Genomic DNA, 21377 nt, shown 5'->3' with positions numbered 1-21377 from the left:
CACTGACTTTCGCAGAAATATTCTCCCCAGAATAGAATCCTAATTAAAAATGTGTGATAAATAAATATAACCCACTTAGAATCATTAAATGAACACAACATTCAGATGCATATTTAAAATAAAAATGTCACCTTAATAAGTGTAGCAAGTTTGAAAACATATGTCCCCTCAAATTGTAACATATTTGTTTGCAAACACATATGAGATGTGAAGAATTAAGTAGAAAATAAATATCACTCTTTGAATTATTTAACCTGTCTCGTGTATGTAGCTCTAAGAGAAATGGGTAGTCTCAGTCCAAGTGAAGATGAGAATATAGGCAATTCTGTTCTTGTGAGAAACATAGAACTGAGATAACAATAAAAAGGGAATAATTTCTTATCATAAAGATAATAGTCATTTTTTTTAAACTTTAGGCTCCTAAATCCATATTTAGGAATCTACCAGTGGGCTTTTCAAAAGCATGTAAGTGACTTAGGTGCACAAGTCCTACTGAAAAAAGTTAGGCGAAACATGACATGAGTCCAAACCAGAACCCTGCATCGGAAACAGCCCTCTTTGTCTCTCCCCCCTGCCACACACCTGCCTGGCACCTTGTGAAAGTTCTCATTTATAACTAGATCAAATATTAATTAAGGCTCACAATACACCTGTGAGGTACCGCAGCTGTTCTGTCCATTTTATAGAATGATAAAGTGAAGCACAAAGAGGGTGTGATTTGCCCAGTGTCACATCGTGAGTCTGGTGCTGTTCTGAGAATAGAATTCAGGAGTGCTAGCTCTAAACCCTGTGCTCTATGCATTTAACAACATTCCTTTGCTTCAGGCAACACAGTATAAAAAAAGAATGGCAGCTAGATTGATAAAAGGACTACCATTTGAGGCACCTAAATCTCAGAATCTGGCTCCAGTGGGATTTATAAATCCTCCATGCAGCTGACACCAAATGCTCTTGGTGCCTAAATTGTGCATTAAAATTCCCTAAACGCCTTTGTTTCTGTCTCTGACATGTGCACTGCAGCCACACCAGGTATCTAAGCCCCAGAGTGATTCACAAATAAGGAGAAGATAGATGTTCCTCCGTCTAACTCACCTGTGAGGTCCAATCAGGTAAGTGTGCTAAGAGCTTGCCTATTGGATTGGGTACCAATAGACAAGCTTACCCAAAATGCTGGGCTCCCTCATAATTTTTAGCCTATTAGGTCGGACACTCACCTGGGATGTAGGAGACCTCTACTTCAAGCCCTTGCTAGTGAGGAGAAGGGATTTGAACTAGGACCTGCCACCTTCCATGAAAGTGCCCTAACCACTGAGCAATGGGATATTGTGGTGTGTGTGTGTAGTGCAGGGGTGGGCAAACGTTTTGGCCTGAGGGCCACATCGGGTTTCCAAAATTGTATGGCGGGCCCGTTAGAGGAGGCTGTGCCTCCCCAAACACCCAGGAGTGGCCTGGCCCCCGACCTCTATCTGACCCTCCCTGCTTCTCACCCCCTGACGGCCCCCCTGGGACTCCTACCCCATCCATCCCCCCTGTTCTCTGACCGCCCCCAGACCCCCCCACCCCTGACTGCCCCCCACCGCCCCATCCAACCTCTCCTCTCCTTCCTGACTGCCCTCCTGGGACCCCTGCCCCCATTCAACCCCCCTGTTTCCTGCCCTCTGACTGTCCCGACACCTATCCACACCCCCGCCCCTTGACCACCCCCTCGAACTCCTCTGCCCTCTGTCCAACCCCCCCTGCCCTCTTATCGTGCTGCCTGAGCCGCTATAGCCGTGCCACTGCGCTGCACAGAGCACCGGGTCAGGCTGGGCTCTGCAGCTGCATTGCCTCAGGAACTCACAGCCCCACCGCCCAGAGCATTGCGCCAGCGGCTCAGTGAGCTGAGGCTGCACAGGATGGGGAACAGCGGGGGAGGGGCCGGGGTCTTACTTATCCATCAGGTAAGTAAGACCAACTTGTAGTGGAGTTGACAATTGACAGAAATGGATTATCTAACCATCACTACACATACACAAGAATGTGTCAGATGAAGTAAAAAGTAGTTCTGCAAAATGCAGGGGGCCAGACTAGATTACTGGGTTTTTTTCTGGTCCTGCTTTTTATGATTCTATGATGGTAAGAAAAATACTCTTATATGAGATGTAGCTATGGCTCAGAATTAAATTACAGTACTGAAGACTGTGACCTGTAGCCAGAATCTCGAAATGGCACATCTGCTGAAGCACAGATATGAAAAATGAGAAATAAATGTGAACTTTTCAATATGCATTTTATAATATTAATTGAAAGAGTAAGTAGTGTCATTTTTGCAAGAATAGTTACTCTGCTTAGATTTACAGAGACCTGTAAATCATTTAGCCTGGAAAAGTAATGAAACAGAACTATCTTTTTGTTAAGTGACTGGAAATAATAGCATTACATAAGGCATATTGTCTAAGATAGAGTTCCCCCTCACACACTAAATGCAACTTCCTCTTAAAGGCTATTGGATCAGATATCTGAAAGCTTGTGTTACAAAATTCAGTACCTACTACAGTAATTCCATAACTATATAGAGACCAAAGCCTATCTTCATTTAAGCAAGAATCCCTACTAGTTCCCAGGTAAATTACTATGAAAAACACTTTTGCCTGGGGTTTTACTTGAAGGATTATGATTTGGATCAAAGACAATAGAATTTTTTGCATAACAACATTAAAGAAGCCAATCAGTTGTTCTGACATAAGAAAATTGATCCTGAATTCTTCAGTCATAACAGTTACATGAGCATTCTGGGAACTGTAATTCATATGAACTTAGTTAAAATCATAATAATAAATAAGGACTGAGAATGACAAAAATGCCTTTATTTCCACTGCTGTAGTGTGGTAATTATTTTAAGTTTCAATAATTTACAGTCATCAGCTTAATGAAATTTATTTGCATGAGACTCCATTTTATGAGAACTGTGAAATTCCACCACAACAGTTTGCAGTAAAGATGAGCCTGAACCAGAACACAGGATCTGAATCCTCTTGAGCTGAGGATAGATTTGGATCCAGAACTGAATTTGGCAACTTGGATCTGTCTCTGTCATGTTGGTTAGCATAATACCCACAGCAGGTCTTGGCCAAACCTGGTATTTCAGCACCTAAAGGGGAGGGAGGGGAGTGCTGCTTCAGCCTGCTCAGTGTAAAAGGGGGCTTCAGGCACAGGGATGCCCCTTTTAAGCCCTCCCACCATCTGGTTCCCAGTGAATGAGTCAGTGTTGCCATACTGGTCCCTTGTCTCCTTTTCCTTTCCCCTCCACCAGGCCTGCCATCTGTATACAAAACGGGGTTCTGTGTGATATGACTTTCCTGGAATTTCCCCCCATTTTAGTTGCAGCAGTTATTTGGGGACCAAAGTTGGCTCATAAAAGGGTGTGTTTCTGGTGTGATAACATGGCAGTGGTACGTTATCAATCACCAAACTTCCAAATTGCACAGGCTTATGAATAGGGCCCTACCAAATTCACAGTCCATTTTAGCCAATTTCACGGTCATAGGATTTTAAAATTAATAAATTTCATAATTTCAGCCATTTAAATCTGAAAAATCACGGTGTTATAACTGTAGTGATCCTGACCCAAAAAGGAGTTGTGGGGCAGAGGGGTTGCAAGGTTATTGTATGGAGGGTTAGGATCATAGAATCATAGAATATCAGGGTTGGAAGGGACCTCAGGAGGTCATCTAGTCCAAACCCCTGCTCAAAAGCAGGACCCATACCCAATTAAATCATTGCGGTACTGCTCCTCTTACTTCTGTGCTGCTGCTGCTGGTGGCTCTGCCTTCAGAGCTGGGCAGCTGGAGAGCAGCAGCTGCTGGCCAGGAGCCCAGCTCAGAAGGCAGAGCCGCAGCCAGAAGCAGTATAGACGTAAGTATGGCATGGCATGGTATTGCCACCCTTACTTCTGTGCTGCTGCTTGCAGAGCTAGACCTCCAGTCAGCAGCCACCACTCTCCAGCTGCCCAGCTCTGAAGTCAACAGTGCAGAAGTAAGGGTGGCAGTACCATACCAAGCCATCCTTACTACTATGCTGCTACTGGCGGTGGCTCTGCCTTCAGAGCTAGGCTGAGCTATGAAGGAAGTTGTAATGAGTTCTTCCAATTTCAGGATCCAGAATGCTGGTCACCAATATGGCCCATAACAGAGGGGCGGGTGTTGTGGTACATGGGGGTTGACAACAGAGCTGTTGGCATCCTTGACGATCCTGGCATAATACAAGGGGCAACTGGGTTCTTTCGGGAGGATGGGGCTTCCCCTATCAGACTTGGGAGCTGACATGTTTTTGGCTGCTACAAAAGAGGCCACTGGGAGATGTCTGGGAATCTGACTGGGTTTGGGGGGGAAGCAGCCAAGCTAATTGCTGGCACCTCCTTGTGGCAGATGTCCAGTGCAGGTACTCCATAGGGAAAGCATCCAGTGACCAGATAAATGGCCTGGTAAAGGATTTTAAAAGGAGGTTCTGGTTAAAGGAACAGAACGGGGTGGGGTGGGGGGAAAGAAGAAGGGTTGGAGCTCCTATGGGCTTTTATTACAATGAAAGAAAAGAGTTTCTAGTCCTCATGGTTGCAGAAAAGTTGGTTCGTCCTCATGGTTGCTGAAAACATGCTGTGAGTGTATCCTAAAAATTCAAGTTTCAGAGTAGCAGCCATGTTAGTCTGTATTCGCAAAAAGAAAAGGAGTACTTATGGCACTCTAGAGACTAACAAATTTATTTGAGCATAAGCTTTCATGAGCTACAGCTCACTGATATGATTCATCCGATGAAGTGAGCTGTAGCTCACGAAAGCTTATGCTCAAATAAATTTGTTAGTCTCTAAGGTGCCACAAGTACTCCTTTTCTTTTTGCTAAAAGCTCAAAACTCAGAAGGCAAATAGAAAGAACCCCAAATCTATTTTTTTAAATCTCAAAATTTTGGAGCCTGACACGTGATCTTTGAACACTTGGTTTGACAATACTGTAAGATATTCCTGAATAGAGTTGACATTCTCAATGCCAAGTGTTTTTAGCATTTCCTGGTGGAAGAAGTAGTTGAAATATTTTGGGCATGAGGTTTTTCTTCAGAGCATAGTCACTCATGTGCAGGGATAACTTGCTGCCTTCCAGTAATGCGCATGAGGCACTTCGAAGAGCATTGCTGCTTCCTGAATTCATAAGCACTTCTGGAAATACTTCCAGCCCTTATGCACAGAGTACTGACCACCTTTAGGCACAATCTATTGCGTCTGGGATTTAATACTCCTTTGAAGTTCTGATTCTTCCTCCTACTGTGTGAAGTCCATCATGTTCTGTGCAATCTAGTGAACTAAATATGCGAAGTACCTCTCAAAGAAGGGCACTGGAAGCCCCTCAAAGCAGACTGGTGTCCCAGGCATGCATCTCAAGCATAGTTGCTCTGGTGGTTTAATACCTTACCTAACAGTTCAGCTACTTCAGGAATTCTGGATCATGTTTCCTGAGATTAAGGGGTAAGAAAGGGGGGCAAGGGGTGTCGGACTGACTAGGTAGGAGGAGGTTGATAAAAGGTCACATTGAGTGTTAAAAGTTAGCTATAGTGTCAGATAGCTTGTGTTGAAGCCCATAGAAACTTAGTCTCCAATCCTCAGCTGCCCTGCACCAATAGAAACTGGTCCTAAATTAGTGAAGCTGCCCATTGAAGGATCACACTAGTGTAGGGGGATCATCTCATGGTGTATAACTGAGGGGTGGGATGTGGGGCTCCCACCAGTGCCTCAGAAAGTCAAAATTCTAAGGGTGAGGCAAGTTTCCTGTCCATCTCATTCTGGAAATGTAAGTGGGAATTCAGTGCTGATGGAATCTTTAAAGAAATTATAATTATTACTACTTTAAATTATACAGTACCATAGATCAGATGTGCATAGTGTTTATTAGGAAAAAAGGAAAAACAGGAATCTGCCTGAAGAAGCCTTTTAAATGTGACCAAAATATGTGGGGTAAGATATAAATCTACACATATAATTTTGACGATTTAGTTTAAATTATTGTTTTTAAAACCTGTCTCTCTTTCTCTGAATATTGTTAAGGTTGGTGCTGTTTTGTTTTCAAAACATTTTACATGATTTAATCTACAGAGTTTTTCATATGCTGTTATTGATCACTACTGAATAATATAAACTGATGACATGAAAACATTTTTGCTTTATAATGCATATGAATCGATGTAGCACAGCTGTTAGACTGCTTTGATTTGACAACATATAATAGTTGTTAAAGTAGATCAAAGAAATGTTTATTTACCTGACTACATTATATAAAAGAAATTTTCTGTATATAATTGTCTAACTCTTATCAAACTTCTGCTTCCAGTGTTCATTCTGATATAAATACAACACTGTATACAATCATAATTTATATCAAGCTTTGAAGATTCCTTTTTATTCTTTTTATTTCTCTTCAGTGCTGTCACAAAAGCACAAACTTTATTCTATTTGTTCTTAAATTATATTTATCTAAGACATCTTATAGGTCTATGAAACAATTTAGAAGAGGAGATGCACAGCAAAGGTTTCATGATACAAAAAAGAAAACAGATTTTATAGTATGCAATGTTCCCCCCCCACCCCAAAAAAAGGAAAAGAAAAGAAAAAAAAACCCTGAAATAAACCTAATAAAAACATGCCATATTTAAGTACTGTATTTAAATGAAAAAGAGATTTTAAATGGTGTTATAAGGTTCATAATAGGCCTAAGTCATTGTCATTACTTTTCTGTTCATGACCTGGAAGAATAACCATTGGGTTCTCATTATGTACAACAGAGAAATATTAAAAGCAAGCAAGCCAATAAAGCAGCATCATTAAAACTAGCAATATTATAAGGAGAAGTTATGTGCATTTTGTACTGCGTCTGTGATTACAATTGCTTCACCTGAACAAAAGAGTACTTCAAATTTACTCTGAGCGTCCATAAACGTTCAAAATAATTTTAGGACTGAAAGAAAGATAACAAGGCAGTTGGATGTTGAGTTCTCTTGTTTTTTGGTTTCTTATAAAGTAATTCCACAGAGAACTGTCCAGGCCTTAAGAAGATTGAACCTTAACCTCTATCCTGTTTTCATTGTAACTGTTTTTCAGTTGCTCATAGTATACATACAGTGCAGACTCTGTCATTTGCTAATACCTACACAATAGATCATGCAGTTCACCTAGAGACATTAAGCCTTTAAGACTGACACATATGCACACTGCAATCAAATTTTATTCTTTCAGGAATGTACTCTGGAAGCTTTTAGGAGCAGTATCTGTGGTACAAGACCAACAGAACTTTTTGCATGAGTATGTTACCAATGCTTTTTAGAAGAACAACATTGACAGTTTAGTTTATGGGTGACATTTCTAACTCTGCAGATTTTGATATTCACATCAAACACAGCATGTTCACTTTTTAAACCTACTGTACTTTTCCCACACCAGCGTCTAGTTCTTTACTCGGTCTTTTTAATTACATTTGTTATGAGTTATTACAATAGCACCCAGAGACACCAATGTGGGGTCCCATTGTGTTCGGCATTGTATAAACCACAAAGTAAGAGGCAGTCCCTGTCCTAAACTTCTTACAATATAACTTGAGACAAGATGCAAACACAGATGTAACAAATAAAGAGAAGGAGTAGGGGCGTAAAAGAATAAATGGACACAAATCAGACGTCAAGAATTATAACATTCAAAAACCAGTTGGAGAACACTTCAATCTCTTTGGTCACTTGATTACAGACCTAAAAGTGGCAATTCTTCAACAAAAAAACTTCAAAAACAGACTCCAATGAGAGACTGCTGAATTGGAATTAATTTGCAAACTGGATACAATTAACTTAGGCTTGAATAAAGACTGGGAGTGGATGGGTCATTACAAAAAGTAAAACTATTTCCCCATGTTTATTCCCCCCCCCCCCCCGTTCTTGTCAACTGCTGGAAATGGCTCACCTTGGTTATCACTACAATAGTTTCCCGCCCTGCCCTGGCTCACCTTACCTGATCACTCTGGTTACAGTGTGCATGGTAACACCCATTGTTTCATGTTCTCTGTGTATATAAATCTCCTACTGTATTTTCCACTGAATGCATCGGATGAAGTGAGCTGTACCTCACAAAAGCTTATGCTCAAATAAATTTGTTAGTTTCTAAGGTGCCACAAGTACTCCTTTTCTTTTTGTGGATACAGACTAACAAGGCTGCTACTCTGAAACCAGTGAGAGGAATATGTTTTTACAAACAATTGGCAAGTTTGAAATCAGATTTGTTTCTTTTTCTATATGAAACAAACCAGAGATACAACAATAATTCCTACTGACCATCCAACCAGCTATCATCAGGTGGCAATTTACAGTAAGTATCACAGTAGAAGTGAGCCTAGAATAAGGATTTATAGGAGGAGAGGGTAGTGACTTTCAGATTAATTCAGTGAGGATATTCCGTGAAGAAGTTGGCAGGGAATAAAGCGTGAAGTTGCTTGTTGGAGAAACAGATTCTCAAGTGCAGAGCATGTTTCCTGATTATGTATTTGCAAGTAATAGCATTGTCCATCCATCCAACTGCGAATAGTATTATCTCTTGACTAACTAATGTTTTCCTGGAACGTTACAATCTGCCAAACCAACTAATTCCAGACAACCTTACACAGCTGACAATTCTCAAAGTTTTCTAGAATAAATATACACATTTGGAAATTGGGCAAGTATCTCAGAAAACTTGCCCAATAATGAAAGTGTAAATGAATACTGGATAATTCTGTGAAGAATGTTATAAAGTCATAGTTCTAGAGACCTCAAAATATCTTTTATCGAGATCTCTGGCCCTCAGGCAATTTGGATTTCAAACTCTTCCTTAAGTGCTACCTTCTCAGTGGCTGCCTGATTACCACTGCTTTTGGGTTCATTCTCTTATAGGATCCTTTCCCAGGGAATCTCATTACAAAGAACATTCTCTCAAGAATGAGTTGATTGGAGAGAACTGGGCTACTGGTCATTCTGGGAGGAGCAAGAACTAGTTCAGCAGACAACAGGCAGAGGGTTCTTTGATGCCTATTGAACAGAAAAAGGAGGAGACAAAGAGAGGATTAGGCTTGGGGAGACAGCTAGAGTTTTCTGTGTGGAGCAGCAAGATGGAGGCAGCAGGTTGGGAGCCAGCTGCACAATGAAGACCAGGTAACAGGCAGCCTGAGAGCTGGAAGTGAGGTTGGGTGAAGAGTCACAATCCAAGATGGGAAGCAGCCAGTGAGAGGAGACTAGTAGCAGAAGGACATAAGGGCACCTGCCTACAAGAGGCATTAGGCAATTGTTCATCCGCACAATGTAAGACAATGCAGAGAAACCCTCCAACAACACCATGACTATGGAACTGAGCTCTGGATAGCAGGACATGAGGACCAGTACTTAAATGCACTTTTTAAGGAATTGTGGACTAGAAGCTGTACTCATGGTTACTCCAGTACTTCCTTCTTTTGGATTGTCCCCTACTGACCTGGCTGAGTTAGGAATGTCTATGTCTATTTTCTGTTGTAGATGGTCAAGTCATACTGCCTACGGTATTTGCAGTCTTTCATTTCTGCCAACCCTAGTAAAGACTCCTTTTGCTTGAGAGTGCATATTGGGAAATCACTGGGTAGTAGAGCCTACTGGGCCAGAGGCAACTTGCTTTGGTGCTTGCTCCTAAGTTGAGGTATATCTGGTACACTACCGAGTACATGAAAGAAATGGGTGAATCATAGCACATCAATGACTCCAATAGGTGGGGCTAATTACACTATTTTAGTGGCTGGTCCTTTAAACCTGGAAGTCAGAAGTAACTGCATCCTTTAGGGTGGCAATTGTGCCCTCCTTTACAAGGTGGTATGTATTTTTAGCTCCTTATGCTTCCCTTGTCTTTTATACCTGAGGAGGCAGCACATCCTCACACCTGTCAAATGTCATTCAATGGACACCACATTTAAAGAGATTAATTAATTAATCATAATTCTTAACAAACTACAGGAAATATTGATGAGTCTTAGAGCTGGATAAAAAGTGTAGTTGATTAATTTAGCCTTGAGAACAGCTAGCAGTTCTGTCTTTCATTTGAAATTATTTACTGAATAAATTTGGCACATAATTTTTGGTTTGCAGATTGTGTGCAAGCAATTCATTATGAGTATATTTGATATTTTTCATTCAGAGTGTGTTGATTGTTTTATTGACAGATAGAAATATATTACATGACCTGTTCCCTAACTGAATGAGTGTAAGACTTCGGATAAGTTTTCAGTGTGAACATTTATGTTTACAAATTTAAAATTCATCTTCCATGAATAGCACCAATATTTGTTTAAAATTCAATTTCCGCAAATATTCTTAACAGTGAAGTCATTCACCATATCTATGAAGAGTGAAAACAAAGAAGGCACAAACACAGCTGAAGTGAATTCACTGAAAAATTTCAATAAATAGTCACGGAATACTATTTGTGGTATTCACCCAGTGCTAAGCCATATAATCTCTTCTGCACTTGTATAACTGTGGAAATCCAAAGTATAGAACATGTTTCACTCTCAGATCTGAACTACGTCTGCTTTGCAACCAACAAACTCTAGTCATAAAATATATTTGGCATACCTTATATTATTGTTCAATAGCAATCTCCATTGTGATGTGTTCTCTCAAAGACTGTTATAAAAATTATGGAAAAATCAGCTAATAAGATCAAGATTATTTCTTTCATAGAGGAAACTACAAAATTAATGGAGCAACGTATTTCATTGAGAGACATTATATAGAGACATCAATAGGCACTGATGAGTTTCCATGTAAAGAGCTGAACACCCCCTCCCCACTCCAAGACACATAAACCCCCACACCTCTTTTAATTACTTTCAGGTACAGATGTGAGTCTTTAGGACCACATGCCTAGACCTTTCTTTCAAATGTCTGTGGTCCTTCTATGACAAAATCCCCTTGGAAATGATGACACCATACAAAAATGCTCAGCACTTCAGTAATTCTGCTCATTTTTGTTAGAAACCATTTGGAGCTACTCATTTTTTAAAGACGGTGTTCAGGCACATCATTAGATAAATAAAAGACACTGATTTTACACCCTGAGAATTTACAAAAAGAACCATATTGACAAAATAATGGTAGTGCTGCCTGCATGAGCACAGATGAGCATAAACATGATGGAAATGTCAAAAATTCTCCATATGCAGTGTAGTTTTAACTATGTTGGTACCAGGATATTAGAGAGACAAGGTGGGGAAGGTAATATCTTTTATTGGACCCACTTCTGTTAGTGAGAGAGACAAGCTTTCAAGCCACTCAATGTTCTTCTTCAGGTCTAGAAAGGTAGAATCATAGAATCATAGAATATCAGGGTTAGAAGGGACCTCAGGAGGTCATCTAGTCCAACCCCCTGCTCAAAGGACCAATCCCCAATTAAATCATCCCAGCCAGGGCTTTGTCAAGTCTGACCTTAAAAACTTCTAAGGAAGGAGATTCTACCACATCCCTAGGTACTCTGATGTGATGCTTGGAATACTTGTCTCAGACCTGAAGAAAGAAAGGGAGTACTTGTGGCACCTTAGAGACTAACAAATTTATTTGAGCATAAGCTTTCGTGAGGTACAGCTCACTTCATCGGATGCATTCAGTGGGAAATACAGTAGGAGATTTATATACACAGATAACATGAAACAATGGGTGTTACCATACACACTGTAACCAGAGAGATCAGGTAAGGTGAGCTATTACCAGCAGGAGGGTTGGGGGGGGAAACCTTTTGTAGTGATAATAAAGGTGGGCCATTTCCATCAGTTGACAAGAACGTGTGAGGAAAGGTGGGGGGTGGGGAATAAACATGGGGAAATAGTTTTACTTTGTGTAATGACCCATCCACTCCCAGTCTCTATTCAAGCCTAAGTTAATTGTATCCAGTTTGCAAATTAATTCAAATTCAGCAATCTCTCGTTGGAGTCTGTTCTTGAAGTTTTTTGTTGAAGAATTGCCACTTTTAGGTCTGTAATCGAATGACCAAAGAGATTGAAGTGTTCTCCAACTGGTTTTTGAATGTTATAATTCTTGACATCTGATTTGTGTCCATTTATTCTTTTACGTAGAGACTGTCCAGTTTGACCAATGTACATGGCAGAGAGGCATTGCTGGCACATGATAGCATATATCACATTGGTAGATGTGCCGGTGAACGAGCCTTTGATAGTGTGGCTGATGTGATTAGGCCCTGTGATGGTGTCCCCTGAATGGATATGTGGACACAGTTGGCAACGGGCTTTGTTGCAAGGATAGGTTCCTGGGTTAGTGGTTCTGTTGTGTGGTGTGTGGTTGCTTCAGGTTGGGGGACTGTCTGTAAGCAAGGACTGGCCTGTCTCCCAAGATCTGTGAGAGTGATGGGTCGTCCTTCAGGATAGCTTGTAGATCCTTGATGATGCGTTGGAGAGGATTTAGTGGGGGGGGCTGAAGGTGATGGCTAGTGGCGTTCTGTTATTTTCTTTGTTGGGCCTGTCCTGTAGTCGGTGACTTCTGGGTACTCTTCTGGCTCTGTCAATCTGTTTCTTTACTTCAGCAGGTGGGTATTGTAGTTGTAAGAATGCTTGATAGAGATCTTGTAGGTGTTTGTCTCTGTCTGAGGGGTTGGAGCAAATGCGGTTGTATTGTAGAGCTTGGCTGTAGACAATGGATCGTGTGGTGTGGTCTGGATGAAAGCTGGAGGCAGGTAGGTAGGAATAGCAGTCAGTAGGTTTCCGGTATAGGGTGGTGTTTATGTGACCATTGCTTATTAGCACCATAGTGTCCAGGAAGTGGATCTCTTGTGTGGACTGGTCCAGGCTGAGGTCGATGGTGGGATGGAAATTGTTGAGGAATTCCACCATGATTTCAAGGGCTTCTTTTCCATGGATCCAGAGGATGAAGATGTCATCAATGTAGTGCAAGTAGAGTAGGGGCATTAGGGGACGAGAGCTGAGGAAGCGTTGTTCTAAGTCAGCCATAAAAATGTTGGCATACTGTGGGGCCATGCAGGTACCCATAGCAGTGCCGCTGATTTGAAAGTATACATTGTTCCCAAATGTGAAATAGTTATGGGTGAGGACAAAGTCACAAAGTTCAGCCACCAGGTTTGCCGTGACATTATCGGGGATGTTCCTGACAGCTTGTAGTCCATCTTTGTGTGGAATGTTGGTGTAGAGGGCTTCTACATCCATAGTGGCCAGGATGGTGTTTTCAGGAAGATCACCGATGGATTGTAGTTTCCTCAGGAAGCCAGTGGTGTCTTGAAGATAGCTGGGAGTGCTGGTAGGGTAGGGCCTGAGGAGGGAGTCTACATAGCCAGACAATCCTGCTGTCAGGGTGCCAATGCCTGAGATGATGGAGCATCCAGGATTTCCAGGTTTATGGATCTTGGGTAGCAGATAGAATACCCCAGGTCAGAGTTCCAGGGGTGTGTCTGTGCAGATTTGTTCTTGTGCTTTTTCAGGGAGTTTCTTGAGCAAATGGTGTAGTTTCTTTTGGTAACCCTCAGTGGAATCAGAGGGTAATGGCTTGTAGAAAGTGGTGTTGGAGAGCTGCCTAGCAGCCTCTTGTTCATATTCCGACCAATGGCCCACCTTGATTATCACTACAAAAGGTTCCTCCCGCCCCGCTCTCCAGCTGGTAATAGCTTACCTTAAGTGATCACTCTCCTTACAGTTTCAGAGTAACAGCCGTGTTAGTCTGTATTCGCAAAAAGAAAAGGAGTACTTGTGGCTCCTTAGAGACTAACCAATTTATTAGAGCATAAGCTTTCGTGAGCTACAGCTCACTTCCTGCTCTAATAAATTGGTTAGTCTCTAAGGTGCCACAAGTACTCCTTTTCTTTTTTCTCCTTACAGTGTTATTATTTCATGTTCTCTATGTATATAAATCTCCCCACTGTATTTTCTACTGAATGCATCCGATGAAGTGAGCTGTAGCTCACGAAAGCTTATGCTCAAATAAATTGGTTAGTCTCTAAGGTGCCACAAGTCCTCCTTTTCTTTTTGTGAATACAGACTGACACGGCTGCTACTCTGAAACCTGTCAGACCTGAAGAAGAGCTCTCTGTGGCTCAAAAGCTTGTCTCTCTCAACAACAGAAGTTGGTCCAATAAAAGATATTATCTCACCCACGTTGTCTCTCTAAAAATTCTCTGGGAAGGACAAGCAGCAGACTGTACCAATGCCTTCTCCACAACCTGCAAATGTTTTCTCTGAGACTTAAAGTGGTCCACTACAAGTTCCAACTCTGAATTTTTATTTACTTTCCATACAGGTCTTCCTGGAAAGAAATAATAATAGTCCCAAGTCATCAGAGATGCTGAACCTGATTCTAGTGTCACTTATTATGTGCCATTATAAATCCCGGTTGAAGACAAATAATTTACCTCAGCATGAAGTAGTATTAGAGACCAGAATCAGGCCCACTGTGTGCCAAGGATCCAACAGCTGAATCAGACACTATATTTTGTTGCTAAAAACCCTTATTCTCCAATTATTTAAAAATTAGAGTGGTTTTTTGTCAGAATTTTGTCTCAAGGCACTGAATAGAATAAATAACTACAATTTTCAATTGCTTTTAGTTTGTTTTCAAATACCGAAAGACATTTAACCTGCAAAATGCCACTTGGAAAAATAAATTCTTATAATTTACAATAAGTTGTACTGAGTACTTATATGGTAGAGTAAAATGTACTGAGTACTTATATGGTAGAGTAAAATTTCAGCCTAGAGAAAATATCTATGGCTGCATCAGAAACAGCTGAAAACAAGATTTTATGGAAATGTTGAAAAAAATAATTAGAATCATGTGAAAAGTGCCACTAACATTTGAAGCTCTTTGGCAAGTGTATGTACTGAGGCTAATATTAGCAAAATAATCCTCCTGGGGAAAACTCTTACTTGTTTTGTCTTTTCTTTGGTCAGATTGCTCCAAGACTAAAATAAACATTTACAGAAAAATAGTGCATGATATCTGAGTAGGGTAGAGATTGGAGATGTGTTTTGTATATTTTCAGAATACCTTGAGTGCCAGCAAATACTATGTTTGGATAAATATCAAAATATTATCCTTGATGTTGGAGTTGCAAAACCATATTCAGACCCAGAGCTGTGGTTGACCAATTCAGCAGCAGAGCTTCAGCAGAGTGAAGTGAATGAGAAAGTGCTCAGAGTAACAGCCATGTTAGTCTGTATTCGCAAAAAGAAAAGGAGTACTTGTGGCACCTTAGAGACTAACCAATTTATTTGAGCATGAGCTTTCGTGAGCTGAGCTGTAGCTCACGAAAGCTCATGCTCAAATAAATTGGTTAGTCTCTAAGGTGCCACAAGTACTCCTTTTCTTTTTGAGAAAGTGCTGTGCTTGCTAATGAGTGCACTCCCCTTTCTGCCTGAAGACTTAGTGGCATTTGAGTGTTCATTTAGAACTGTCTCCTGTTGAATATGCCTGGGAAAAGAGGATGGGGACAGAAAAGAACGATGGGCCTGTGACAAAGTGGGAGGAGTCTAAGGCTGACTCACCACTCTGTACTCTGTAAGCTGCCCTGCACTGGCCAAACTGGGGAGATAACTGAGTACGGACTGGGTGATTAACCAGTTAACAAGGGGATTCAGCTAGTCAGCTGGGGATGGTTAAAAGGGAGACAGGAAGGGAAAGGAGGAAGCTGGAAGGAAGGGCAAAGAAGCCCAAGATCTCAGAGCGGTGAGATCTCTTCCCCCCATCCTCTGCCTAGAAAGTAAGTCGAAGTCTTAGATAAATATGTTGATGTTAACTGCTTTACTCTCTTTCACTGCGCTCCCCATCTCTGTCCTGACCTAAACAGCCTTTAGGGCAACAAGATTTACAAGAAAGGCAAACTCTTAGCTTTTTTTGTGTAGTCACAGTTCATTGTGACTGGTTTCTTCCATAGATCTCTGTTTGAAAACCAAGTCCAGATACTGAATCACTATGCTTAGTTACAGTTTTCAATTGATATGGAGTGTAAAAACACGGTTACATAATTATTTAATTAAAATTAGAATGCACAAAACTAAAATGCTCACATTGTCACAAACAATCATGTTACTCTTGCCCTATTCAACTTCAACAGCAACATAACATAGTAAATAGAATTTAGGGCTATTCTTTTTGACTGTTTAGAATGATGAATCCAGGGGTGGCTTTGGGGGGAATTTTTTTAGTTTCTGAACAACAAATATGAAGTCTTATGTTTAATTGGATATCAGATACAAATCCACACAATAAGATGTCAGACAAATGGTTGAAAACCTGTTTGATTTTTATTGAGTTGGTTGGTTTTTGTATAGCAAGTGTGATCTAACCAGTTGTGTGCAACTTTATGTCTATGTAGTGCCAGTAGCAGACATGAGCCTTCCCTACCATTCATCTGACACAATAGCAGCAAGGGAACCAGGATTGCTCACAGCCTGCCTCAGGCTAAAATTTGGAAAATGGGGCTCAGCAGATAAATCACTTACCATTTAAATGATATAGTTCCTTTTGATGGGTTGTATTTGGCCCCAGATCCTGCAATTGGACCCACTAAGTTGGACCCTTCTGTCTGTGATAAACCCAACTGGAGTTTATGGGGCTCCACACGGATGCAGAGGTTTAACCATATATTTATTTTTTTTAATCACAGCCCTACATCCTACAACTCCCCAACTTTGACAGTTCTCTTCCATTCCACTCATATACATGGTTAAGGCTGCAAGTTCGTCATGGAGATCACTGATTCTGTGATTTTCTGGGACTGCCGTGACTTCTGAAGTGTCTGGTGCAGCTGGCCCGGGGGCTGCCTGAGCAGATCGAGCTGCCCCCGTGCCAGCCGCATCCGCCACAGCTGGGGCAGTCTCAGGCTACCCCCTCACTCCTCCCAGCAGGAGTTTAGGTGAAGGAGGGGACTCAGGGCTGGGGGTAAAGGATCTGGGTAGCACTTACCTCATGGCGGCTCCCCGGAAGCGGCGACATCCCTCAGCTCCTGGTGGAGGCATGGCCAGGCAGCTCTGCGTTCTGCCTCCATCTGAAGGTATCGCCTCCACAGCTCCCACTGGGCATGGTTCTCCGCCAATGGAAGCTGCGGAGCCGGTGCTTGGGGCGGAGGCAGCATGCAGAGCTGCCTGACCGTGCCTCTGCTGAGGAGAAGATGATGGGGGATGTCGCTGCTTCTGGGGAGGAGTGGAGCCAGATAGGGACCCTTGCCAACAGTCCCCCCTGTAGCATGAGCAGGGGTCCAGGACCGTGCGCTACCGCCTCCCCTGCCTCAGCACCCATGGCACTTCCTGGGTCGCTCCCGCCCTGCAAGATTTAGTCAGGGGTATATAGTACAGGTCATGGGCTGTGAATTTTTGTTTACTGCCTGTGACCTGTCCATGACTTTTACTAAAAATACCCATGACTAAAACATAGCCTTATACATGGTACACGGTCTACAGTTTATTAGAACATGTTCGCTGTTTAATTCAATGTCCTTTACATACAGTTTTTAAAGGAACCTAGAAGTCTAAACCCCATTAGAGTCTCTGGACAGATATTTTTGCATTTCTCAAAAAGAGTTAATAAATAAATAAGAAAATGTATTGTATAGATCAGTGGTGGGCAACTTGCAGCCTATCAGGGTAATCCACTGGCAGGCTGCGAGACAGTTTGTTTACATTGACCAACCATCCACAGGCACGGCTGCCCACAGCTCCCAGTGGCCGCAGTTTGCCGCTCCTGGTCCATGGGAGTTGGGGGAAGCGGCGCAGGCTGCAGAGACATGCTGGCTGACACTTCCCCCAGCTCCCTTTGGCCAGGAATGTTGAACTGAGGCCACCGGGAGCTGCGGGCGGCCATGCCTGCAGACGGTCTGTCAATGAAAACGAACTGTCTCGCAGAGTGCCAGCAGATTACCTTGATGAGCCACAGGCTGCCCACCACTGGTATAGACGGTATTTGACTCCAGTTAAGGTGCATAATATTTTTGCTACTGGGGAGGTGCTCAGTTGGAAGGGTTGCAGGAAAAAGGAACATATTTACATAGGGTGGTTGTGTTCGGGAATTAGCTGGTTTTGGGAGGAAATTATTAGAGATTCATTTTATGACTAAATGCTGGCTTTCTAGTGATCCCCTGACCTTCTTACTTAATGCTCCAGTAAAGGATCTACATTTAAAACCAAACAAATTAATTTATTTTTTATTCTTAGTAACTAGACTCTATACTGCACATTATTGGAAAAATTTGACTCCTCCTCCTGTTATATAAAAAATATGGAATGTCCTTGTAATGGGCAAATTTTCACATCCAATACACAAGAGAAGCGCCAAAAAGAAGACCAGTATTTAGAAATCTGGTCATCCTTTTTTAGCATACACAGAGAACCAGGGTTTTCCAGCCAGCAAACTGGAATCTTTAGCCAGGTACTTTGAATATTATGTTGATCCCAAATAAATAATGTACGATATAGTATGTTAACATTTTATTGTAACTTTGTCTTAATAAAAAGTTAATAAAGAACAAAACCAAAACCCAGGAGGTAGCGCAGTGGCTAAACACTGAAATAACATGAGTTTCATAAAAAGAAAAGGAGTACTTGTGGCACCTTAGAGACTAACCAATTTATTTGAGCATGAGCTTTCGTGAGCTACAGCTCACTTCATCAGATGTTTACCGTGGAAACTGCAGCAGTCTGCTGCAGTTTCCACGGTAAACATCTGATGAAGTGAGCTGTAGCTCACGAAAGCTCATGCTCAAATAAATTGGTTAGTCTCTAAGGTGCCACAAGTACTCCTTTTCTTTTTGCGAATACAGACTAACACGGCTGTTCCTCTGAAACATGAGTTTCATAGACACCCTGCCTACATTATAACCTTTATTAGCATGGTTGTTAGCAATTAACTTATTTTAACCTACAGTATTGCATGTGAATAGCATAAAACTTCGAAGTCAATAACTTAGTAAGTGATTGAACACATAATATGCCAAGAGATTTACTACAGGAACAAGACACTTTGGAGATAGTTTGGTTCAGGTTTGTGAGAATGGTGTAATAATACTCCATGCAGTACTTGTTGTAGTTGTTTAAAAAACAACAACAAAACTGGCCATGGAATTTTGAACTACAAAGAAAACAACTTACTCAAGAGTGTGGCACATGAAGTGGTTCTAAATTTCTTCCATAGTAAAACCTGTTAACTGTGCAAAAATAACTCCAAACTTCACTGCTTTGCTAGAGATAATTTTTCTTGTCTGTCAAATTGACTAAACTGGTTAATAATTTTCTTTTTATTCTCTCCTAAACCAAAAAGCAATAATGGGTAAGAATGAACTTTACTGGTGAGGAGAACCCAGGACAGAATTAAAATTGTGAACTTAAAATTACCATGCTGAAAAGAAAAGAAAAAACCTTTGCAATCTCTTAATGTAGTGAAAAGACTATTACAAAACTTTACAATTTAATTATTGGAAGATTACAGAACTGCTTCAGTGCTTTTGTACTGTGTTAAATAAGCTGTACGTGCAAGGAGTAATAAATGAAATTGTTAATTTTACTGCATCCCTAGGGAATAGCAGTGGGGGTTACATTATTTAGAGCTCCAAATGGATCTGGGTTTATATGCAGTAATAAATCCTAATGACATTGTTAATTAACCCTGCCTCAAGCCCCATTTTGCCTTAGGGTTCAAAGACACAGTGACTAGTAGGATAACTCACCATTCATATTCTTAAAGATGTTTAGGATGGGGAGGATTTGACGATAATAGGGCACCAAGGCTTCCCCCACCATGTCAGCTGACACCACCAGGTGCTGGAGGACTTTGAGCGTGATGCAGATGACCTGTCGGTTACGAAGGTTCAGTGCATCTGTGATGTAGAAAGAAAGACAGGCAGAAACAGAAGAATTAATTTTTAGAATGTAAAAGGGAGGGGGAGAAGTCCTCTAATGGGCAAATTTAATTAAACTATACTTTGTTGGGGATTGTAAGTGGGCCTTTATTAGCTCAGCTCCGAAAGATCCCAGAGATGGATTGTGGCCTCGATGTTATAAAACCCTGCCTTGTCTGATTGTTATTTGTTCCCACAATTTATACTGAGTCCTCATAACCCCAAGAATGCAGCTCATTATTCTCTCATGCTGCCTGTGTTACTAGTCTGGTCCAAATAAATAAATAATAAAAAGAAATCCTCAGTAAGTACCACTGGGGCCAATGGAACTGCAAGACAACCTGTGAAGGTTGACAACAGACACATTCTAGTGCAACAATTAGCCTGTTTGTGAGTTTGCACCCATTTGCTTAGCTATCATTTTATTCATTTCAATTAACAATTCCAGCTATTCTGAGAACTAGTACAATGAGATAAATGTTTGTAGGGAGGGGGGAAAAAACCCTGTAGGCTTCTTTTAAAAGACACACATTCTGATACGAAAAAAGAAAGATTCTGTCTTGCCTATTTGAGATTTTTTAGTAGTTGCAGCTGAATTTTCTCTTTGCTTTCAGTCTGATGACATTTCATAAATACCTTTTGTCTCAGTTCCTTCTTGGTTTTAATAATAGAGAAATTAGTTTGCTTTCCCTTTTTTTTAATTTCAAAATGACTTCTATTTGAAAAATATTTATTGTTTTTGCAAAATTCCTCCTGTTATACTGCTTACTCCCAAAATTCCACATTTTGGGAGCAACTGCCACATATAATACTATAAAGTGAATGGGTCTGATTCTCCTCTGGCCTGCATGTTATGTAAATGTTTACACCTGTGCAAAGGGGGTGCAAAGCCAGTATAAAATGACAGCTTTCCCCCCCCCAAGAAATAGCCCAATATTTTTAAACAAAATATTTATTTCTGAAATAAGCTTGAAAAAATAATTGATGACACCACCTTTCACGATACAGATGTCAGTTAGATAAAACTACCATAACTGATATACTGTCTGTATACACTGTCAAGTGTTCACGAACTGCAGATCACACATTAATTGTATATATTTGGGGGGAAAAATCAAAGTTACTTACTAGTAATTGTTGTTCTTCTTGAGCTGCCTTTGGGCATTCACACTAATGGCATTTAACATCTCTGGCACTGAGCTATGGAACTATATACAAAAGCCACATCCACTGGGAGATGCAGTAGTGCTCTCATTGTAAGATGACATCATCGACACTGTATATAGAAGGCAGTGCACACCTCAGCCTACTTCAGTTCCTTCTCCCTAGCCCGAGGAGTGCAGAAACACAAAGAACGCCTAGGCAGAGGAGAAGGTGGTTGGGTAGTGTGAATGCACAGAAACAACTCTTGAAGACCACCACTTACCAGTAAGTAACCTATATTTCTTCTTTTAGGGCCTCTGTGCATTCCCACTAATG

The 21377-nt window shown here is 41.2% G+C and overlaps 1 protein-coding gene across 6 annotated transcripts in view; it reads right to left on the bottom strand.

Moving 5' to 3' along the window:
- Positions 1 to 21377, bottom strand: part of PACRG (parkin coregulated) — a 496005-nt gene that overhangs the window by 135566 nt on the left and 339062 nt on the right. For all 6 annotated transcript variants that reach the window (XM_073337861.1, XM_073337862.1, XM_073337863.1 and 3 more), the window contains exon 5: positions 19728 to 19877. In XM_073337861.1, coding sequence (XP_073193962.1) covers positions 19728 to 19877 — 150 coding nt within the window. The remainder of the gene's footprint in view (positions 1 to 19727; positions 19878 to 21377) is intronic.

The sequence above is a fragment of the Lepidochelys kempii genome, chromosome 3 (assembly GCF_965140265.1).
Source record: "Lepidochelys kempii isolate rLepKem1 chromosome 3, rLepKem1.hap2, whole genome shotgun sequence".
NCBI classification, from domain to species: Eukaryota; Metazoa; Chordata; order Testudines; family Cheloniidae; genus Lepidochelys; species Lepidochelys kempii.
Note: the sequence above shows the minus strand (reverse complement) of the source record. Positions and strands in the feature narration are given on the sequence as shown.